This window comes from Mirounga angustirostris, unplaced genomic scaffold (genome assembly GCF_029215605.1).
Source record: "Mirounga angustirostris isolate CCGP_5_RB_7025 unplaced genomic scaffold, mMirAng1.0.hap1 SCAF_2, whole genome shotgun sequence".
NCBI lineage: Eukaryota > Metazoa > Chordata > Mammalia > Carnivora > Phocidae > Mirounga > Mirounga angustirostris.
This window is the reverse complement of record NW_026991710.1, coordinates 54717405-54742464: the sequence shown is the minus strand read 5'-3', so window position 1 is coordinate 54742464 and position 25060 is coordinate 54717405. Positions and strand designations below refer to the sequence as shown.

General features: G+C 34.1%; 1 protein-coding gene across 1 annotated transcript in view; it reads left to right on the top strand.

Moving 5' to 3' along the window:
* Window positions 1–25060, top strand: part of UBA6 (ubiquitin like modifier activating enzyme 6) — an 85092-nt gene that overhangs the window by 20021 nt on the left and 40011 nt on the right. The window contains exons 3-13 of the mRNA XM_045881071.3: window positions 3812–3906; window positions 4889–4917; window positions 8667–8761; window positions 9264–9375; window positions 13274–13354; window positions 16379–16501; window positions 18336–18459; window positions 20349–20452; window positions 21689–21751; window positions 22545–22621; window positions 23210–23276. Of these exons, the coding sequence (XP_045737027.1) occupies window positions 3812–3906; window positions 4889–4917; window positions 8667–8761; window positions 9264–9375; window positions 13274–13354; window positions 16379–16501; window positions 18336–18459; window positions 20349–20452; window positions 21689–21751; window positions 22545–22621; window positions 23210–23276 (970 nt within the window). The remainder of the gene's footprint in view (window positions 1–3811; window positions 3907–4888; window positions 4918–8666; window positions 8762–9263; window positions 9376–13273; window positions 13355–16378; window positions 16502–18335; window positions 18460–20348; window positions 20453–21688; window positions 21752–22544; window positions 22622–23209; window positions 23277–25060) is intronic.

The window sequence follows — 25060 nt, the reverse complement described above, 5'->3', positions numbered from 1 at the left end:
GTATAAGCTGAGACTGGAGGATGAGTACAAGTTTTTCAGGCAGAAAATATTGAGGGGAGGAATACTCCAGAAAAATATCTAATGGCCAGAGACAACACACCATGTTTGAGGAACTGAAAACCTTTAGTCCACTTGGAACATGGAGTTTGATGGAGGAGTGACAAAAGATGAGACTAGAGAGGCAAGCAGAGACTAGCTTATGAACGGCCTTGTGACTAATATTAGAATCTAGACTGTATCATAAGGGAAATAGGAAACCATTGGAGTTTTTAAAGCAGGGGAATGATTTGACCAGATTTGTATTTCAGAAAGACTTTTCATGTTAGTAGGAAGTTAATTCGTTATATATAAAACTGAAAATTCAAGAAATAAAAGTATAAACATATTACTGGAAAAAAGGGGGTAAATATTAGAAGAAACAACTGGAAGAATTAAGAGTGGTTGCCTTTGGTGTATAGGAATCTGGGTAGGGAAGAGTTAGATCAGGGAACTGATTTTTCTTTTTTTTTTTTATTCCTCCAATAAACTTTATTAGAATGATTTGACTTTCTTAATCTACATGCATTGTAGCATAGTGGGTAAGAATATGGGTGCTGGGGCACGTGGGTGGCTCACTTGGTTTAGTGGCTGCCTTCAGCTCAGGTCACGAACCCAGCGTCCAGGGATCAAGCCCCACATCGGGCTCCCTGCTCAGCTGGGAGCCTGCTCCTCACTCCCACTCCCCCTGCTTGTGCTCTCTCTCTCTCTCTCTCTCTCAAATAAATAAATAAAATCTAAAAAAAAAAAAAAATGCATTTAATTTTAAAAAAGTATGGATGCTAAGGCCAGACTGCCTGAATTGAGTCTTACCTCCACTATTTATAAATTATTTAATTTCTCTGTGTTTAAGTTTTCCTTTCCGTAAAAATGGAATAATAATAATAGAACTTGTAGAATTTTGTGAGGATTAAATGAGTTAATACAAGTAAAACACTAAAACAATATGTGGTGCATAATAAACACTCAGTGTTAGCAGTTATTACATGTCAGCACTGTTAAGGTACTGATATACAAGAACAGACAAATTTACCATTGCATTAGTGAAGGGGTTTAAATATTGCTTTTAGTAATCAAGAGAACAAGCAGACAAAAAAATCAGAGTGGGTATAGAATTCATCAACATGGTTATTAAAATTAATATAATTATATATATAAAGAATGTGTCTAACCAACTGTTGAGTACATTCTGTTTTAAGAGCCCATGGAATATTTGCAACATTTGCAAATTCTCAAATATTAAAAAATGAAATCATATAGATCTATTCACAATGCATTTAGGCTAGAAGTAACTAACCCAAAAGATAGCTAGAATATTCCGCATGAAATTAGAAGCTTAAAAATACACTTCAGATTAACCCAGAAGTCAAAAAAGAATCATAATTAAAACTGGAAAATAATAATGAAGTACTGTGTATCAAAACTTAGGATGCTGTTTAAGATCAGTTCAAGTTTTACATGTGTATTTTAGAAAAGAAAACCTGAAAACTAATTAAAGTTTTTATTTCAGGAAATTAGGAAAAAAGAAAATAGAAGACACCAGCCAAGGCTAGCCTTGTAAGCAGGCCAATGACCAGCCCTGCTGTTAACTTTTCCTACACATTAAAGATGTGAAACTACAGGGACTTTGATATACTGCAGGAGGAGAGTTATTTGGTACACTTCAGAAAAAAAGTTTGGCATTATCTAATAAAGTTATCCCTGCATTTCTTCTCCTAGATATATTATGCTATAAATAGATCTGTAGAAACTGCTACATACACATGTGTATCATGAGACATATCTAAGAATGCTCATAGTCTCACTATAAGTAACTGTCCAAAGCTATAGAATAGCAGGGGTGCCTCACTGGCTCAGTCAGACGAGCATGCGACTCTTGATCTCAGGGTTTTGAGTTTGAGCCCCACATTGAGTATACAGATTACTAAATAAATAAATAAACTTTAAAAAAAAACCATGCTACAAAACTATAGAATAGTTAAATTATGGTATGTTATTACAATAGAATAGTAGTGTACAATAGAATAAAACAGAACTGAAAATTAATGAATAACCACATGCATTGATAATAAATAAATCTCATAAATACAATATTATTCAAAAGAGGCATGACACAGAAGACAATATTCAAAATGATTCCATTTATATAAAGTTCCAAAACAGACAAAACTTAAATATATTGCTTAGGGTTACACAAATAAGGATGGCAAGACTATATAATACACAATTCTATACATACCATAGTAGATGTTCAGCAAATTTTTGATGAATAAATGGATGGTTTGGATCTCTGAAAAAGAAATGGTAAATACTGATTTAAAAAGAAAAGTCTAGGTTTTATTATATTTTGCAGGAAGAAGGAAAGAGGGGTGCCTGGGTGGCTCAGTCGGTTAAGCATCTGCCTTGGGTTCAGGTCGTGATCCCAAGGTCCTGGGATCGAGCCCCGCATCGGGCTCCCTGCTCAGCAGGGAGCCTGCTTCTCCCTCTCCCACTCCCCCTGCTTGTTCTCTCTCTCTCTCTCTCTGTATCAAATAAATAAATAAATAAGTAAATGAGTAAGGAAGGAAATAATAGCTTATGTTTATAAAGTTTCTTCTGACTAGACAAGAAAACCCTTTTCAGGCTTTTAAATTGAATATAAATAGCTGAAATACAGAAATCAAGTAAACATCTATATATATATATATATACTAAACAAACATACATTAAACCAGCATGTATGTTGTGAATTCCAAAAAAAGTCTTGTAAACCGGGCGCCTGGGTGGCTCAGTTGGTTAAGTGACTGCCTTCGGCTCAGGTCATGATCCTGGAGTCCCAGGATCGAGTCCCACATCAGGCTTCCTGCTCAGCAGGGAGTCTGCTTCTCCCTCTGACCCTCCTCCCTCTCATGCTCTCTGTCTCTCATTCTCTCTCTCGCAAATAAATAAAAAATCTTTAAAAAAAAAAAAGTCTTGTAAACCAAGGGGTTTAGTTATCTGTACTTAACTCATCTTTCAGTGATTCTTGTAAGAATCCATTGGAATGTCCATTATCTTCAAAAACTTGGTATAGCATCAAGTTTATCACTGTTCTTTCAAATTAACTTTCTGTTGCCTTTATTATTGTATCTGACTTTTTTAAATAGCCAATACGTATTTTTTGAAATTTCCGTTCTGATGCTACCTTGTGGCTATTAATATGGATGGCTTACCTTATATACTTTATCAGCATTTATATTTAAAGTAATGTTTGGGGGCACCTGGCTGGCTGAATTGATAAAGCATGTGACTCTTGATCTTGAGGTCGGGAGTGTGAGCCCTATGTTGGGCGTAGATATTACTTATGAAAAGAAATAAATAAAATAATAGAAAACTGCTATAAGTCATCTAAACTCCAAGAAGGGAACCAATTTTTTTGTCTCAGAAATCCTGTTTACAGTAAAGGCTTAAAGTGGAGATAACAAACTCAGATGCCTGTAGTGGCCCCTGAGGTAGTAAATGAAAGGAGCAGGATGGGAACTGTGGCAAGTCTAGAGACATAATCCTCCCTATCTAAACAGGACAACTCCTACTCAACTCCGTCTGTTTGTTGCTATGCGAGAAGGTGGTGCCAGATCTTCAGTTTTTTCAGAATATGTCATATATTTGGCAGTTAATTTAGAAGCATTAAACACTGCAAGTGATCCAAAACAGGTCTGTGGCAGGTTCTAGTTGCTAGGCTATTCATTTGCAAACAACCTTAAAGGATATGTAATTTGGGTGAAATAATTTGTTTTTTATTGTGTTTTACCTATAGTCGACAGAGGTACGTTCTTGGAGACACAGCAATGCAGAAGATGGCCAAGTCCCATGTTTTCTTAAGTGGAATGGGCGGTCTTGGTTTGGAAATTGGTAAGTAGTATTTTTATTCATAATTTTATATGACACTTTGAGCAATGTAAGTTAAAGAATTTAATTTCTTTCCCTTGTATATATTATTTTCTATAAAGGAAGTTAGATCCAAACCCTTGAGAAGATTCAGTTTTGATTCTTTTGGTAACACTATTTCTTTTCTTTCTTTCTTTTTTTTTTTTATGATTAATTATTTATTTGAGAGGGAGAGCAAGCAGGAGCAAGGAGGAGGAGCAGAGGGAGGAGCAGGTTCCCCACTGAGCAAGGAGCCTGACCTGGGGCTCAGTCCCAGGACCTTGGGATCATGACCTGAGTCAAAGCAGACACTTAACCAACTGAGACACCCAGGCACCCCTTGACAACACTATTTCACTATAACACTATATACTGTTAATATTCTTCCACAAGGAACTAGGGGCGCCTGGGTGGCTCAGTTCGTTAAGCGACTGCCTTCGGCTCAGGTCATGATCCTGGAGTCCCTGGATTGAGTCCCGCATCGGGCTCCCTGCTCGGCAGGGAGTCTGCTTCTCCCTCTGGCCCTCCCCCCTCTCATGTGCTCTCTCTCATTCTCTCTCTCTCAAATAAATAAATAAAATCTTAAAAAAAAAAAAATATTCTTCCACAAGGAACCAGTAATGACTCTTTTGCTTCTCTTTGTTATGATAATAGCCATTAAGGATCATTTCTCTTTGTTTTTTTTTATTTCTGTATCTTTAATTCATTATGATAGAGCACACACACATATATTTATAACAGCCTGTCTGAAATAATACACTAAAATTTTAGTGTATTATACCTCAGTGTGGTATGATAGAAAATTTAACTTTTTCCTTTTTGTTTGTCTGCATTTTCTAAGGAACTTATATTTCTTAGGTAGTAAAAAAGTTAAAATTATCCAGTCAGAGATGTGACCAAGCTCCATCAAAACTGTCTAATATATGTTCTTAATATTAAGCTATTCCTTTCTCTTTTTCCTTCATAGCAAAGAATCTTGTTCTTGCAGGAATTAAGGTAAGTGAGTAAATGTCCTTGGTTAAAATAAGTGTTTGTTGTGAACTTTTTTTTTTTTTCCTCATCATTAGTGGTAATATTGTTTACACTTTGGCCTAATTATTGCTGCTTCTTCATTTAGTAGCAAAATTGTTTTAATGCTGTATTTTCCTCCTTTTAAAAAAACTATTACAGAAAATTTCAAAATTATATGACAATATAACAAAATCCCATGTATCCATCATGCAGCTGCAATTATCTGCTCATAGACAAATTTGTTCCATGTTATCTCTTTCCCATTCTCCACTGTTGCCCAACCACCAAATTATTTTGATACAAAACTCAGACATCCACATAGGGGAAGGGAAGGAAAAATAAAATAAGATGAAAATTGAGGAGGAAACAAACCATAAGAGACCCTGAACTCTGTGAAACAAACTGAGGTTGCTGGAGGGGGGAAAAGGGGGGATAATTATGTGATGGGCATTAAGGAGGGCACTTGCTGTAATGAGCACTGTATATTTGCAACTGATGAATCACTAAATTCTACCTCTGAAACTAATTAAAAAAAACCCATATACATCCTATTATATCATCCTTAAATATATTAGTATATATCTCTAAATGATAATGGTGCCTTTTGAAAGCATAACCACAGTACCATTTTCACACCTAAAAATGTAACCAATTCCTTAATAGCATTGTCTTAGTTAGCTATTGCTGAAAACAAATTACCCCAAAACTTAAAAACTTAAAATTTATCAGGGCCATCTTAGCTGGTTCCTCTGTTTGAGGATCTCTCATGAGGCTCCAATCACGATATTGGCAGGGCTGCAGTCATCTCCAGGCTAGGGAAAGAATCTGCTTCCCAAGCTTGCTCACATAGTGATTGACAGAATTCACTGGCAAGGCTGTTCCACTTCATATTCCTACTTCATTTCCTTGCTGGCTCTTGGTTGGAGGTTACCCTCAGTTCCTTGAAATGTGACCCTTTCCATAGGACAGCTCACCATATGGCAGTCTGCTTCATCAGAGTAAGCTAGCAAGAAGACAAGAAAGGAAATGTATTAGCAAAACAAATCAGTCTTTTGTAACCTAATTTCAGAAGTGACATTCCATTATCTATGCTTGTTTGGTAAAAGCAATTCACTAGTTTATGAATGTAAGGAAAGGGAATTACACGAAGGCCTGAGAAACAGGAATTGGGAGTCATTGGGGCTAAATTATAGCTTGCCTACCTCAATCATCAGATATCTAGTTAGAGTTCAAATTTTCCCAATTGTCTTATGAAAATTTTATTTGTTTGGTTCTAATCGGGATCCAAGTCAAGTCATATACTGAACTTGATTTCTTTCGATGTACAGATTTCCCTTCCCTGATTTTTTTTCCCCTTAGAATGTACTTGTAAATGAAACCAGGTCATTTATCACATATACCTCTGCCCTTGTATTTCCTGTAAACTGGTAGTTCTATCCAGAGATTCAAATTCAGATTTGATTATTTTGGCACTGCTGCTTCACAGATAATTTTATGTTTTCTCATCAGGAGGAAATCATAATCTGCTGGCCTTGTTTTTATGATTATTACTAGCTATTAATGATCATTGCCTAGATTCATTATTTCATTAAGGATAATGATATTCTAATTCTGTCATTTCTTTTTGATTTCTTAGCTGGAATAATATTTTAGACAATTTTCCATTCATCACATATTTGGTTTCACTAAAGTGTAGTTTGTACATGCATAAAAGGCAGGATAAATACTTGATTTTTTTTTCACCCTTTATTTACCAGGTTTCAAAATCAGTAGTTCCTATCATCCCCCAACAGTAACTAGTGAACTTGTGTGGCCTGTGTGTGTACATGAACATCATGATAAATGTGGATTTGAATATATATGATTTGTTTTGATCCAGTATAATAGTTATTATTCTTGTTGATGCTTAAATCATTTCATCTTTGCTTATTGGGATCTTCATCAAGTTCTGGAGTCCTTTTGATACAACCCTAGTAGTCTTTGTCACTGATGGTAAAGTCTTTTCAGTGGACAGAGCTAGAAAATTCATCATAAGTGAACACTGAAATTTCTGAGTTTCACGTTTAGGATGATAGCGTATCTACCTCTTTAATTTTGTTATTTTGTATTTGTATCTCTTGTCTTACTCTAAGGGTTTGAGTCTTAATGACATGGACCTAATTATGTATTTGCTTTATCCTATATTATATTATACCTATTTATGACATAACTTCAGCATAACAATTTCAGTATTTTTAATAACAATATAATTATTGAAATCACTTTATGATTCTCTTTTTTATCCTTAGGAAAAATCCCATCTAGATTTGGCAGGCAAATTAACTACTGTTTAGAAAGTAGTAGTAGTGGATTTTTAGGGATCACTTTTTTAAATTTAACGTACTTTTACTGTTATAAGACTTACATGATTCAAAGTAGAAATTATAGGGGCGCCTGGGTGGTTCAGTCGGTTAAATGTCCAACTTGTGATTTCGTCTCAGGTCATGATCTCAGGGTTGTGAGATCAAGTCCCACCCTGGGCTCTGTGCTGGGCATGGAGCCTGCTTAAGATTCTCTCTCTGCTTCTCCCTCTACGCCCCCAACCCCCCGCCCCCAGCCACATGCTCTCACTCTCTCAAAAAAAAAAGACAAAAGTAGAAATTATAAAGCAAGGTTTATTCAGATAAGTCTACCTTCTCTCTACTCAATTCCCTCCTTCCCTTATTAGATTGCCCACCTTTTTTCATGTTTTTAAATATAAGCAAATGCATACATACACATATGCAATCTGTGTATGTATATGTATACATATTTATCCCACATGCCTTTCTTAGATGAAGTGCCATACTTGCCTCCACCTTGCTCCTTATCACTTAACAACATATCCTGGGATTACTCCCTAATGATAAATATATATATTTCACTCTTTTTTTATAGCTGCATGGATATACATTGTATGGATGTATCATATATAATTACCCCGTTCCTTATTGGTGGACATTTTTATTATCTTTGGGTCTTTTCTATTAAAAATAGTGCTACAGTTAATACTCCTGTACTTAATGTCTTTTTGTATCTTTCCCAGTGTGTCTTTGTGATAGATTCTTAAAAGTGGGATTGCTGTGTCAAAGAATAAAACACATTTTGCTAGAGATTGCCAAATTATTTTCCATTGAGGTTATTCCACTCTACATTCCCACCAATAATAGAATGCCTGATTCACCTCATTCACCAATAGAGTATATTATCAAACTTTTGGATTTATGACATTCTGATGAATGAGCTAAGGTATTCCATTCTTGAACAGGGTTAAACCTGCTTAAATACTTTAAAGGACCATATGCATTTCTTTTTCAGTATACTCCCCGTTCCTATACCTTGCCCCATTTTCTGTAAGACCTCTAATATAAGTTAAAAATGTTCTTTCTGGTTAGTCATCTTGTTATCTTACTTTGAACGTAGAGCATTTGGAAATGTTTGTGAGTTCTTTTGATTTTTTTGTATTTTGATTAATATAACGTGCTACTTCCCTAAATTAAAATTCTCTTAAGGGTTAAAGTAGTTTTTTCATTAATTTTCCTGGGTTTCCAGATGTATATGGTCATACCTTCTGTGAATGAATCCATTCCCAATTCTTAAGCTTTTAATTACTTCATATTGTCTAATTACACAGGATAATTCTGATACAATATAAATGGTATTGGAGATAGTTGTCTTATTCCTGACTTTAACAGAGATTTTTCTCTTTTTCGAAGGCACTTACCATTCATGATACAGAAAAATGCCAAACATGGGATCTAGGAACCAACTTCTTTCTCTGTGAAGATGATGTTGTTAATATGAGAAACAGGTGAAGATAGGATATTTTGATGTATTTTTGTAGGATTTTTTTTTACTCTTGCAATTACTTAGAATATTTTCTGTGCCCAGAACAGAACTGTGGACTCATCACCATAAATTCACATCACCATAGAAAATAAGTGTTAACATATACTTTTTAATTCTTTATATTTGTGAAATTTTTAAGATATTCATATTGCTACCTAGAAATGAATTTAAGATTGTTAAACATCATTATTAATCCTGAATTATTAAAAGACGTAATGAGCTTGGAACCATAGGGGTACACTTTGAGATTATATGGCTTACTATGGATATATGACAGTATACTACATCTCAAGATTATGTAGTTTTCTGTAAAGATAAGCCTTACCTTCTTTCTTCCTGTATAGTTTGTTAAATTTTCATTGAAATTTTCTAACATTCAGGTTTCTCTGATATCGTCAAAGTGTCCCAAGTATGAGGGATTGGGTTATTGAACGAAAGAATTGTAAAAGTCTTTTTTTTTTTAGGGCTGAAGCTGTACTTCAACATATTGCAGAACTAAATCCATATGTTCATGTCACATCATCTTCTGTTCCTTTAAATGAAACCACAGATCTCTCCTTCTTAGATAAATACCAGGTTGGTACTCTATTTTATATTAGATGTTATTGACAGATTACAAGGCAGATTGTTAAGTATTATTGTAGTATATAATTAATTAAACCTAGTCTCTTGAGCAGAACAGAAAATTTTAGGTTAAAAGACTTCCTTTGGAGTAATACCTTTCAAATGCTCCATTTTAGGGAAAGGGCCTCAGAATTACTGACAAAACCATTACATTTGACTAATGACCATATACATGTGGAAACCCAGCTACTTTCACGGTAATGTTCATAAAAAACTACCCAAAACTCAGTGGTTTCTAGCAACATGTATTTCTTTCTCCTGCATCTGCATGTCAGTTGGAGTTCAGCTGTTCTAGGCTGAACTCAAATTGCAGAGTCTGTGTTTTGTTCCATATGCCTCTCTTCTAGAACGAGGAGGCCACCAAGAACATGGTGTCACGGCAATAAAAGAAATGCAAAAGGGCAAGTCCAACTATCTAAACACATTTCAAGCTTCCGTTCATGTTACTCCCATTAATATTTCATGGGCCAAAGCAAGTCACATGGTCAAGCCCAAAGTTGAGCAGGAAAGTACACTCTGCTCTTCTAAGGCGATGGGCAAAGGATGATGTATAATCCGATTGCAGAGGAATAAAAAATGCAGATCAACATTCAGTCTACTTCTCAACACCTAGATGTTTTAAAAGTGATTAGGTTGACCCTGATTTTCTCTGTGATTAAATTATGATGTTGCCCATTTAGGGAGAAACACTCCTGTGTTTCACTTTTACTCTGTACTTTTGACACTGTGTGACCATATGTGTATGGGTTTTTCCCCCAGCCAAGCAGTTCTGCAACTCCCTGGACACCTAGTTCAGTGTCCTGCAGTTCAATTCCATTTTGACACTATCTATCTGGAGAAGATAACTTCGCATCCCACACATTAAGGATTCATTCCCACAAGAACCCCTTCTTTGCCCCGTTTCTGACATGAATCACAAGTCCAGGTTGTTACTCTGTGCTTCTGAGGACTGGCTATATAAATCACAGGTTCCCACATTCCCTTCCTAGGGTCCAATTAATTTGCCAGAGTGGCTCACAGAATGCAGGAAAACAGTTTACTTACCAGATTGGTTTATTAAAAAAGCTGTAAGTCAGGAACAGTCAGATGGAAGAGATGCATAGAGCAATGTATGAGGAAAGGGGCACACAGCTTCCATGCCCTCTCCAAGTATGCCACCTTCCCAGCACCTCCATGAATCTGGAAGCTCTCTGAGCCCCTAGTTCAGGGATTTTTTTATGAAGACTTCATTATGGAAGCACAACTGATTAAATGATTGATCTTTAGTGATTAAGTAAATCTCCAGCCCCTGTCTCCTCCCTGGAGGTCTGAGACATAGGGCTAAAAGTTCTGACCTTCAAATCACAAGGTTGGTTCCCCTAATAATCAGCCCCCATCTTTAGGGGGCTTCCAAAAGTCATTTCATTAATCTACACTCCGGTATAGCTGAAAGGGGCTTATTATGAAAAGATGTTATTTCACCTTTATCACTCTGGAGCTAATTCAGGATTTGGGACAAAACTAAATACTATAACAAAAGATGCCTTGATAGCTCTTATATAGGAACCTTGGATGATGACCAAAAGATATATTTATTATTATAATGTTAATATCATACCAATTTAAAAACCAGTGTAGACTTCCATTCTGGACTAGATAACTTGAAATCCATCTTCTACAAAGATGGGTAATAGACTTCCTAAATCAAACTGTTTAATAGACTTCCTTTTATTTTTTAATTTTTTTATTGAAGTATAATTAACGTACAATGTTATATTAGTTTCAGGTATCTAGCATAATGATTTGGTGATATCCTGGAATGCCAGAAAGAAACAAACTAAACAAATACAGAGGAATCTACCTTCAACAAAGCCATAGTATATTCCAGTATATAAAGCCCCTTTGAAGATGAGTTCAGGATACAAAATAACAAGACAGGAAAAAATAGTGCAGTGTGATCAAGAGTCAGTGGATATAAAAAGAATAGAATTAACCTCCAGGAATTTCAGATAATAGAATAATTGGATAGGGTCTTAAAAATATAGGTGTTCAAATTGACTGAATCTTAAAAGAAGGAATTAAGTATATAATATGGAAATAAGTCCTTATTAAAAACACTCAGGCAGATGTGATAAAGAACCAGTAGAACATTTAGAAATGAAAATATAGTCTTAAAAATTAAAACTCACTGGGTAGATTAAACAGTGGATAGATGCAAATGGAGTAAGAATTAGAGAATTGAAAGAGCTGAGGAGATTACTGAGACTATAGCCCATAGAAATTAGAATAAGTATGAAAGAGAAGTTAAAAGAAATGAGAGCTTGGGGCACTTGGGTGGCTCAGTCAGTTAAGTGTCTGCCTTCGGCTCAGGTCATGATCCCAGGACCTGAACCCCCACATCAGGCTCTGCTCAACAGGGGGTCTGCTTCTCTCTCTCTCTCCCTCTGCCCCTCCCCCCCGCTCATGCGCATGTACACTCTCTCTCTCTCAAATAAAAATCTTTAAAAAAAAAAAAAAAAGAAATGAGAGCTTGAATGAAAAGGTTCAGTTCATGAGATTAGATTTCCAGAAGGAGAGTATTAGAAAAAAGCAATATTTGAAAAAATTTTGGCTGAGAATTTTCCAGCATTGATGAAACACAAATTAGATTCAGTGAATGATGAGTCTAAGATTTGATTTTATTCTGTTTACAAATTTAGTAAGTTAGCCTGTTACTATTATTGGTTGCTGGCAGAAAACATGAGATTCCTGGGTCAGAGACTCAGGACTTTATTACTCAGAGCATGCGTGGTAAGAAGTATGAGTATTATGAGGCACCTGAATGGTTCAGTCAGTTAAGTGTCTGATTTGATTTCAGCTCAGTTCTTGATCTCAGGGTCGTGAATTCAGGCCCCACGTTAGGCTCTACACTGGACGTGGAGCCTACTTAGGAAAAAAAAAAAGAAGTATGAATATTATATTTGCCTCATTTCCTCTTGCCTTCCCCCCAAACCCACTAGTCTAGTGCAGAGGACTCAGTGGATGTCTGCACATATAATGGGTTCCTTTTGAGAAGAGGAACACTGAGCTTGGGAAACCTGCTGTTTCATAGCAAGCAACAAACAGGCTTGCTCTTTGTTCCAGAGGAAATCAATACCTCACACAAAGCACAAAGCTTGCACAAAGCAAATATAATCCTGAGAAATGGCCCAAGAATGGTCAAGAGCCTTGGATTCATGGCAGACCCAGTTGAGACATGTACAAAAAGTAAGAGACCCATGGAGGAGAAATATCTCCCTACAGGAAGCACACCGTATTCTGAGCTAGATAAATAAGAATAAATCCACACCTGGATATTTGTAGTGAAAGTGAGTTATCCAATTCATGGGAACTAGCAGCAAGAAAAAGTCTGGATTGAGAGTCTAGTTCTGCTTTTGCCACTTGATAGATGAATAATCTTAGGAAAGTTTTTGACCTTTATAAGTTATTTAAGATAAGATCTGATTATAAAAGCTCTCATTATCTCACAGGGTGATGATAAAAAGGTAAGCATTGACCATTATAATTTGCTATTTTAAAATAACAACTTGGTGGTTTCACTAATGATACTGTCATAAAGCAAAAGTTGTTGTATTGTGAATCTGTTGAATATATGAAGTAAAAGCAAGCTAAGCCAACTAATGTAATATGAAATATGTTATTTTTATTTTTGCTCTCCCATAATTCTGCAGGTTTTAACCTAGGATGGAGTACAATTGAATAGTATTTTTTAATAAGAAAAGTAATGTGTTTTTAGCATAATGCAAACTAAAATGCCTCTGATTTAGAAGTGTATTTTTCCAAACTAATTGTTTATTTTCTAGTATTTAATTTCTTATATTCTTCTTAACAGTGTGTAGTATTGACTGAGATCAAACTTCCGTTGCAGAAGAAGATCAATAACTTTTGCCATTCTCATTGCCCTCCAATTAAGGTAATAGTATCATTTAATAATGACATGTAGTTAAAGAAACAACACTTTCACTGTTAGAATTTGTAGCTTTTCAGTGGGTTATATAAGAATTTTTTTTTTTTTTTACAAAAATGAGGACAATCAGTTATATTTTCCTCTTTAATTTTGGCATCATATTCATTTCCTGTTTTTAAAACCAAGATCTAAATTTGCCTTATAGCAAATTGCCAAAACTAAGGAAGAATTAAGGTTAGAAATGGAAAGGATAGTAAATATTGAATTCATCATCTAACTTTAAATATGGCGTAATGGTGGTTTTCAGGAGGTTTATTGGTTCTTGTAAGAAATATTCATTGAGCATCTGCTACAGATACAGTTGTAGGCACTAAGAATACGTGAATAGGACATACAAATTTTCCTACTCTAGAAGATTATCATTCAGTAAGGAAGATACATAATAAAAAAGCTAGGTAAAGAGTAAAGTATAATGTCTGCATGATGTTGGGATGGGGACCAGTGCTGCTTCTCTTAAATTGAAGGTCAGGGAACTCCTCTCTGAGGAAATGACATTTGAATAGAACCCTGAATAATGATAAAGAGCCAGCTATGGAAAATGTGGGAAAGAGCATTCAAAGCATGAAGAACAGCAAGTATAAAGACTTGTAAGTGTTAAAATTTGCTTGGTGTGTTTAAGGAACAGCAAGAAGCAAGCAAGACCAAAATGGAGTTTGGGTAAAGAGGAGAGTAGTGTGAATACAAGTTACCAGAGGATTAGGTTCAGAGAAGTACTTTAGAGGTACTTATATAGCTTATATAACTTTGAGGATAGCTGAGTTTTAAGCCCATGATTTTGGCCTGATTTATGTTTTTAAAAGATCACTTTGGATATGCTGTATGGAAAATAGTCTAGAGCAGTAGTTTTCAAAGTATGGTCCAAGGATACTAAAAATTCTTGAGATCTTTTCATGGGGTCTGCAAAGTCAAACTATTTTCATAATATTACTAAAATATTATTTGCTTTTTCACTCTGATTCTCCTACGGGGTACAGTGGAATTTCCAAAGTCTAGATGATGTGTAGTGATACTATTGCTTTGACTGCTAATGGAATGTGTGTGTATTCTTGTGTTTTAAATGTTTCTCAGTTTTAATCTCTAACACAGCAAATATCAGTAGTTATAACCCAAATAAATAAAAGCTCTTTCAGTCCTCAATAATTCTTAAGAACATGAAGGAATCACAAAATCAAAGAGAAAAGAGAGCCGTTGAATTATAAGAGTAGAGTAGAGGCAACTAGTAGCCTAGTGAGAGATGCTGGTGCCTTATTTAAGAGAGGTAGAAATAGAGATTTTAAGAAATCATTGAATTTGAAGTATGAGAATGGATGAATATGAGTTGTGAAGGAAAGAATGATCAAGAATGACATCTAGATTTTTCTGGAGTAATTGAGTCATGGTGACGTTGGAAAGACTGGAAATAGGTTTAGATTGGAAAAATCGTAATTTATCCTGTGCAGTTACATACATATTACTAGCTCTACCTCCTTTGTGGGGTTGTATATGTTCCTTTGGAAAAAGGAAAAAACTATTTGTTCCTTTGAGGTAGGCACTAAGCCAACAATCATACTCTATTAAATAGATGTGCTAAAAATTTTTGGATTGTGCTGTTTACATAACATATTTACGTTCTGTGCAACATTTGTGCTGTGGTTCACAATTCAAATTAAACAGATGAATAAAACATAGGATAGTGAGTAAACTTAGGGCACAGAAGTTTTACAAAATAATTACACTGAGTTATGAACTAAAATCTTTGTTTATGTAATTGATATACATAGTCCTACTTGAAAGTTGTTTTGAAAAGAAATTGGCCTCAAGTTTGCAGCTTTTAAAGTTAAAAAGTTTCTAAATTTCTGCTCAGTTTTGTTTCATAAAAAATGCTTTGTATACCTATTTTGATAGTAAAGGCAATACATGATCCAGTAGGAGGTAGTCTTCTATTAGCTCTTTCACTACTTTATGTAAAAGTGGTATAAATTACTTTAATGGGCTACATTTTTATGTCCAAATATGAATAGACTTTAGTTTTTGTTAAAAAAAAAAAAAATCACGGGGCGCCTGGGTGGCTCAGTTGGTTAGGCGACTGCCTTTGGCTCAGGTCATGATCCTGGAGACCTGGGATCGAGTCCCGCGTCGGGCTCCCTGCTGAGCGGGGAGTCTGCTTCTCCCTCTGACCCCCCAACCTCTCATGCTCTCTGTCTCTCATTCTCTCTCTCTCTCAAATAAATAAATAAAAATCTAAAAAAAAAAAAAAATCACTTTATACAGGATCATACGTGTTACAGAATAAGAATTTTTCTTTATTATTTTTAACTCTAAAAATAACTTTGAACACAAAAACAGTTTCTTTACAGATTTTCAGAATGGAGTGTCTGTATATAAAAATCACTTTTAATAAAGCGATGATTAACGATTGTGTTTAAGAATCTGATTTTTACCTCTCTTGACTTTGATGTATACTGTCAGTTCCTCAGTCCTTTTCTGTTTATTGCCTCCATTTTCAGCTTTTAGCTCTGTTCTATTTTCCATTAACTCTACTTTTGGTGAATGGACCCTCTTTTTATTTTCTCAAATGAAAAGTAAAAATTTACTGCTAAAACCATTAAACCAAAATAACCATTTCTTAAATACTTTGCTTGATTTTTAGGGCAAGGAAAGAATTCTTGTTATTTAAAAATGAGAGAATGTATTATGATGATGTGCTGCATCTTCTAATTGTGTAATAACACTTAGATATCCAGTCCCAAATGCCAGTATCTTGATTCCTGGTCCAATTTACAGACAAATAATGTATTTTATTTGTGATTCACTTTATATCCCAAAGGATAATCTTTTGTTTGTTTTTGTTTTGTTTTTTTGTGGGGGTTTTTGGATAATCTTAATTATAAATAAAGTTGTCATTGAAGGGGCTTAAAATAGTAGAAATGGATGGAGGTTTTCTCTTTATGTAAATAGATAAGCTTGAACTTGTTTTTTATCATTTCACAGTTCATCAGTGCAGATATACATGGAATTTGGTCACGGTTGTTTTGTGATTTCGGTGATGAATTTGAAGTTTCAGATACAACAGGAGAAGAGCCAAAAGAAATTTTCATTTCAAATATAACACAAGTATGATTGTATATATATACATATATTATTGTATATTTATATGATTGATTTTTTTTAAGGTTGATGTGAATACAATTTTTTAAAAGGTGATATTAGCAAAATATTTAATATGCAATATTTTTCATTTGTTTTATGATATTTTAAGGTAATTCATGAGGGAATATTGTGTTAATTTCTTGATTGTATTATATTAAAACTAAATTTAAGTTAGGATATTACAAGAGTATCTGGATTCCTTCTAACAATAATAGATAGATCAACATTTACTTATGTCATAAATTTTAATTTTAATTTTGTTCAGTGTTGTGCTCCTGTGGACATGAAGTGTGATTCAATGTTTGCTGAACTGTGTTTATTGTGTCAGATCGTAGATGTACTAAGTATGTCATGAGTCACCTGGCCCAACACTTGACTGCAGGAGGATGCATGCTTAAGTCATTATAGACAAAAGCTTTTCTAAAATTTGTTATATTTCTAAAACATCATTTGGAGGAGGAAAAACGTGTAAGAATTAATTACCCTTAAGATCAAAAAGTATGAACTTTCTAACCACATTCTCTTCATATAAGCTTAAGTTTTTTATTCCCTAAAAGAATTGGAGAAATCATCATGGTCAATTTCTGCTACTGGTTTTTTAGTCTAAATCATTACATTTATTTGCATTCTTTCTAATCAATTTACATTAAAGCTCCAAAGAAGCCAAATGTCAGGAAATAATATACTTTGACCTAATAGTGTATTTGCTTCTATCTTTATGCTTGATTTTTAACCCAGTGTAATGTTGCCTTTACACCCCTTTCTAAGAAAATGCTAAAAAAATCATTCTGTCTCTCTACTTACAGAATGATTTTTTTATTCAGCCTCTAACCTTTGTACTTGTTTTTAGTTTTGTCCCTGAGAATATCATACAGTTAGAATAGGCTCCAGGGTATAGTATGGATTCTTGTATTGCATTGGTATTTTCTTTTATTGAATAGTGCACAAAGTATGAAGGTTATCCATAAAGAATTATAAAATACCATAAATGTTCCCATTTAACTTATCTGCAAATTATTCCTCTTTTTTAATAAAATCCTTACGAATTTTATTCTTCTTGAGATGTTAGTAAACCCACATTAGGTTAGTTTTATCTACATGTTTGTGATCATAATTTTGTTATTTTCCAAATTACTAAGCCACAGGAGACTTTTTGGAATCCTCTCAATTATGAAAGACAGAATGACAATTCTTTAGGTTTTATGTAGATTAAATTATTATTACCTTACTCAAGAAGTGTGTTGGATTACATGTAGCTAGGAAATTTCTGGGCCTTTGACCTATTTCATCCATCCTGTTTGGTAAGATAAGCCAATTTCTTCCTATTTTTATCCTGGTAAGCTGGGGTACATGATATTTTTTTCCTTTAAGTGTTGGGGAGGCTTTAAACTACCAGTTTCCTGGCTTTAAATTTCTATCCTTCTTTCTTGTATTTCTTTGATCTTCAAAGTTAGACTCATCTTTTTTTGCACAGAGTTTTTTGTAACATGACTTTAAAATTTAAATTTGATGACTTTGAATGTCTTTTAGAAGTCACAAAAATCTTTTTATCTGTGAAATATTTGAACTCCCATGTAGAATCTCTATCTCCCCAAAATATAAAAATTATATTTTAAACATTCATAATAAAATAAGATGATCATTACTTTGTGATAATTCTTAAAAGGCTTGCTTTTATTAAGTATCTTTACTAAGTGTCTTTGTATTTTGATTGTTTTGAGAATTTTATGATAGCATGGTCTCTTTTGTGTGAGATTTGAAATTTGTACAAAAAAGGTATACATGAACTTGTCTTTAGGCTAATCCTGGCATTGTCACCTGCCTTGAAAATCATCCTCACAAGCTTGAGACTGGGCAGTTTTTAACATTTCGAGAAGTTAATGGAATGACAGGCTTAAATGGATCTACACAACAAATAACTGGTAAGTTCATGTGTTTTATTAATTCATTTCTACTTACTTGTTATTCAGCACTTAAATAACTCAGACAGTCTACTCAGTGTTGAGAACACAGCATTAACTCAGACAAACATGGTCTAGTTCTTGGCCTCAAAACATTCAATCCAAGTGAGGAGATGTTTGCATTAAGCAGTGATGGTATAAAGAGAGTACAGGCATTCTGGGAACTCTAAATGTAGCAAAGAAATCTACCCAGTCTTGGTACAGCAGCAGTGGGGACAGAGTATCTTGATTAAAAAATTAAGATTGCATTGACTTAGGAAGGTGGTGAAAAGAATATTCTATGCAAAGACATATAATAAAAGACAGAACAGTTCAGGGGACTAAAAAAATATAATATGGCAGTGCTGGCAGTGGGAGTTGAGATAGCAAAATCTTAAGGTATTTAAGAGGAAATTTCATAATCTCATATAGTAAGTAAGCAAAGATTCCAACATGGGGAACTTATTTATTGATTTAGGGAGGGCAAGAAATGGAGGTTTTGGAGAGAAGATAATGCAGACAGCTTAGGCTCGTCAAGTAAGGTGGCAATGAACTATACAAGTGGAGACATGTTTTTGTTCAGTGGCTTGGATGGGTAAAAAGAATGAATGGATGTTATTGCAGGCAAGTTTGTGGGTTTGTTGGCAAAAAGTTGAAGAAATTCGGGTTTTTTTTGACTAAGATGAGATCATTGTCCCAAGGAAAGGAAAGGTGCCAAGGTCAGAGATTTGAGGAGAGTAAATATTTTAAAAAATAGAAAGATTATCAAGTTTCATTTAGTGCCAGTTTGAAGTTGAAGATAGTGAATTTTTAGTGAATTTTTGCATAGTTTGTGATTTTCTTCCAGCCATGTTTAAAAGAGTTAAAGACATTGCCAGACATCTTGTAACTCAAAGATGGCATGTTTATACCTGTTAGCTAAAAACAATTCAGGTTTATCTTTAGGACATTTGGAAGTCTTAATTATGTAATTACTGTATAGACTGGTAAATGGATTACTTTTTTCTTGTAATGACTGCAAAATGGATCCTTAGGAGAGAAAAAATTAGTCCCTATTATGAACTCTTTATACTAAAACAATTTTGGATCTACAATTAGTTAAGCATCTTTGGTAACAAAATTACTGGATTTTGTTTCCCAGACTATATCCAGATATGTAAAATACAGATTAGATCATTGATATTAAAGAATTTTTATCTGCTTTTGCAAAAATTGACTCAACTAATCATTTAGGGTTATTGTTATTTTGGGGTCTATACAATGGGGGATTGTGATGGTTCAGAATCTTGAGGCTTACGTATAAAATGTTCCATTTGTCTGCCTATCTACTCATTAGCAAGTACCACACTATATGTTAGTATTACTTATATATAATTAGTTATCAATATTAGTGATGGGGCACCTGGGTGGCTGTTGTTAAGCGTCTGCCTTCGGTTCAGGTCATGGTCCCAGGGTCCTGGGATCGAGCCCCGCATCGGGCTCCCTGCTCAGTGGGAAGCCTGCTTCTTCCTCTCCCACTTCCCCCTGCTTGTGTTCCCTCTCTCGCTGTCTCTCTCTGTCAAATAAATAAAATCTTTAAAAATATATATATATTAGTGATTGATGTTTTATAAAATATTTTAATATCTAGTGATAAGCACCCTTCATTACTATTTTCCCCCTCTGAGTTTTCTTGGTTATTTTTAAGTCCTTAAGTTCACACTGGAAAAATAGCCTGTCTCGTTTTCCACACTTTCTGCCTCCTACAAAAAAGATTTATAATGGGATCCTCTAATTTTATAAATTAGGAAAAATTAACATCTTTATCATGATAAATCTTCAAATTTGAATACCTATATCAGTATATAATGGTTTTCTTATTTTTCTTTTAGTGGTATCACCATTTTCTTTTAGCATTGGTGATACTACAGAACTGGAACCTTATTTACATGGAGGCATAGCTGTCCAAGTTAAGACTCCTAAAACATTTTGCTTTGTAAGTATTTTTTTTTTTTTTGCTTTAAATATATTTCTTTGCAGAAGAAAAATGGCAGAAGAGAAAAAAGTAATAAAATGTTAACCGGATGGTTAATTTAGGAGCTGAACAGATTTTTGGTTTTTAATTTGTACCCACTTTGAGGGAAATGAGATCAATTTAAGGAAATAAACTGGATATCAAGATTTATATTTCAATTAAACTCACTTATTTACGTTTTTAAAGTAACAGGAATATTTTATTTGTCATACTTGTCAGTTCAGGTTTTTAAATTTTAATTTCAAGAAAGAGTGTATATGTTGGAAATGTAAAGTAAGTCCTATAACCTGGCATTGAAAGGAAAATGTAAATATCTAAATAAAGAGAATATAGTAGGGACACCTCAGTGGCTCAGTCGGTTAAGTGTCTACCTTCTGCTCAGGTCATGATCCCAGGGTCCTGGGATGGAGTCCCACACTGGGCTCCTTGCTCAGCAGGGAGCCTGTGTACCAAGGAACTAAGAAGTCTCTTGCAGCTTAAATCCACAGGCCACTTCTCATTATAAGCTGTCTACTACATCTCTATCTTTTCTTGCAAGTTCTCAAGGTTTAACTTGATTGCCTCTTCTTTTCCAGAACAATTATTAACCATGGTCCTCTACAAGGCTTAGTCCAAACCAAAGTTTAAACAAAACAACAGATTAAAATACAGTTCATCAAATCTGCCCCTGCATTATTTCCTCTTGCCACTGTCCCCAGTTTTTAATTATGCCCCAGGTTTATGCCCCAAGCAAATTTCAGATTGGGTGGGTGTTTTGGGGGGATGGTTGGTTGGTTGGCTGGGTTTTTTGGCCTTCGTGTGTTCTTTGCTCCACACAGATAATTTCAGCTTTTGAGTATTTATTCAGGTCTTGTCAGGCTAACAGTTAATCTTGATAATTTGATATCAAAAAAATATGGTAGCTTTTTGATTAAACAGATTTTTTCAAGTATACAGGTGTTTTCACCAATTCTTCCCAAATATAGTATGTACAGCAGGTTGTCTCATTGCATTTAACATTTAAAAAATGATGTGTAGCAATTAAAACAAGGGACAGTGGGGAGTAGTAGCTCTTTTATATTTCAATTAAACCATATTAGCCCAACCATCCATATTTATTTCAGACCTTTGGGAGAGATGCATTCCTTTTAGTGCTCTATATATTTTGTTAAGTAATCACTTACTTGCTCTGAAGTAATAGTTTTTGTTTCTTTTAAGGAACCATTGGAGACTCAGATAAAACATCCAAAATGCCTTATTGCAGATTTTAGTAAACCTGAGGTAAATAAACGCTTTGTAGGTTTGAAAGAGGCAGCAGAGTGGGGGTTGGGAATTGGTAAGAGACATTATAAAGTTAAAGTAGGGTAACCATGTATATACCTTTCTGTCAGGTTTTTTTAATAAAGGTTGGATTCACATATCTAGGGTTAACTCCCAAGAATTAAAAACAGGAATTTATACCATGGAAAAATATTAAAAATAATAGAAAATGTTTTACTTTAATAATGATATGCTAGCTTTGGCAATTAAAAAAATGATTTCAATAATTTATGCAGATGATCTTACTAAAAGATTTCTGAACGATGTAGAGTTTTATATGATACATGTTTCTTCCTAAAAACCTTGGAAGCATTTATTCTGTTCTTTTAAATCCCTGAATATAATTTTGTAGCAGTGAATGTATTTGTGATAAGGAAAGACATATTAACAGTTTCCAAATTGTAAATGTTGATCAGGAAAAAGGATTAGGTGATACTGATCTTGTACAGATGGTTTTTTGTTGTTGTTGTTTAGTTGATAATTACTCTTTCATATGGATAATGTACTAAAAACTGGTTATTCTACCTGGGATTGACACTTGGATCTGTTGCTTAAATATAGCTTCATGGTCTTGATGTCAAGCTGTTTAACTTCTCTAAGCTTCAGCTTCCTTATCTGTTAATTAGAGATAATAGTAGTATTAAGGTTATTAATTTATTGTAAGAAATAGTATTTATGAAGTGTTAGCACAGTGCCTGTCTAGCACGTATTATACTCTCAATAACTGTTGACCAATTTTTAATGTTCTAAATAGGCACCTTTACAGATTCACACAGCAATGCTTGCCTTGGACCAGTTTCAGGAGAACTGTAGTCGCAAGCCAAATATTGGGTAACGTTTTTTGTTTGAAATAACTTTTTTCCTTACTATAAAAGCAGTATTTTAGAAATGATAGTTTAAAAAATTTAAAAAGTAACTAAAGCCCCTTATAGTTGCAACACTACTAGATACACGGAACTATGTAAACATTTATTATAACCTTCTGTTCTTTGTTCTGGTGGAAGTGGAAATAACAATTTATAAAAATGGAATTAAGCTAAATAAGAATTTTCCCATTTTGAAGTCTTCAAAAGCTACAACTTCCTAAAACAAAAAAATCTGAGAATTATTGAATTATGAGTCCACTATGTAATTTTTTCCTTTCTAGCCAATTATTAAGTCAGAGGTATTGTCGCAAAAAGTTTTTGCCTTGTCAGTTTAAAACTAAATCCTATTTATATACCATCCTTAGGTAAACATGATTTTTAATTAATGTATTTATGAATCAGTTACCTTCAAGTCAGGGAAGCACTTCATGCTACCTGCTGGCAAAATTCCACTTTTTTTCTTACATATTTCTTAAATTTTAGTTTTGAATATGACTTGCTGTTTATAGCACTTGAGAAAATTGAAATTGGGGTGCTTCATTTTGAATCCTAGGTGCCAACAAGATTCAGAAGAGCTCTTGAAACTAGCAACGTCTATAAGTGAAACCTTGAAAGAGAAGGTGAATATTCAAAGTTATGGCCATCAAAAAAGGTGTAACACATTCTGTATATTAATATTCTCTTAACTTTCAGATCCCAGCTTTGCTGCTTATTGACTCTGTGACAGTAGGCATGTTACTTGAATTTGTTCTGCTTTAATTTTTAAATCTATAAAATAGGGTTAACCTACCTCAGAGGTTATTATGAACACTAAGTGATTTAATTTTGTGAAGTACTTAGAAGAGTATGTGGCATATAGTAATTACTATTTGCTGTTGCTGCTATATTTTTAGTATTAATATTATCTCTTCTGATTTACTTTGTTAACCCACTGAAACTCACTGTATAAAGTTAAGCTTTCCTATAAATCATCTTTTATCCATTATTTATTCATATCTCTTAATTGCATTTTGCATATCATGTTTGGACATCTCACCCAGAAAATGGCTTTTTCATGTTACAGTGCCAGTGCCTGCTGGCCCAATAGTTTCATTTTAGCAGATACCAAAATAGCAGCGTTTGTGCAATTAGTTGAAAATTTTATTGTTTTCGTTATTATACTATAAAAAGGAGGAGGAAATGAAAAGTCTTAACATTAGTGGTTAAGTAGAAAATGATCTCATATTTTACGTGATTAAACAAAGAAGGAAATAATGTACTGAAAATAGTGAGTCATTAACCACAAGTTAAAGGCCTTTTATGCATATTTAGTGGTTACAGAAAAGTGTGAAAAGCTACAAATAGACTGATGAAGATTGTGATTAAAAGGAAGGATATGATTAAGGATTCATCAGGTTTATTGAGATGAAACTTAAAGAAAATTTCACCCTTTTTAGATAATACAGTACACAAAATTCTGTATACAATTAAACTGTACACAATTAAGTCAAAGTGTACAGTCATGTATCCACCACCATCATCAAGAGATAAAACATTTTCATAATGCCAAAAAATTCCCTCATGCGTCTATATAGTCATCTCCCTCTCCCCCAACCAATCCAAGCAACCAGTATAGTTTTGCCTTTTCCTTAGAATGTCATGTAAATGGAATCATGCAATATGTAGCCTTTTGAGTCTGGATTCTTTTACTAAATGTAATGAATTTGAATTTCATCCATGTTGCATTTTCATTTGTATTTATTGTTGAGTAGTATTCCATTGTATAGGTATACCACAATTTGTTTTCCCCTATAGCAGTTGGTGGACATTTGGGTTTCCAATATGAGCAATTATGAATAAAGCTCCTACACACCTCCATACGGATTTTGATGTGGACATATGTTTTCATTTCTCATGGGTAAACACCTAGTAGTGTATTACAGAGTCAAATGATAGGTATCTGTTTAATTTTATAAGAAACTGCCAAATTGTTTTTGCGGAGTAGCTGTACCATTTTTGCATTTCCACCAGAAATGTATGAGAGTTTGAATTGCTCTGTATTCTTTCCATAATGGTGTATTATCTATTTTTTGATTTGAGCCATTTTAAAGTGTGTGTATTGGTATCTTGTTTTGGTTTAAATTTGCATTTTATTGATGACTATGAATTTTGTACCTTTTCATGTGCTTATTTGTCATTCCTGTCTCTTCTTTGATAAACTGTTCTTTCAAATCTTTGTCTGTTTTTTAATTAGGTAGGTTGTGTTCTCATTGGTTGAGAGAGTTCTTTATGGGATACCTGTTTTACAAATATTCTCGTCCAGTCCGTGGGTTGTCTTCTCATTTTATTACAGTGTCTTTTAAAGAGAAGTTTTTTATTTTGATAAACTTCAGAGTTTCAATTTTTTTGTATGTGGTTGTACCTC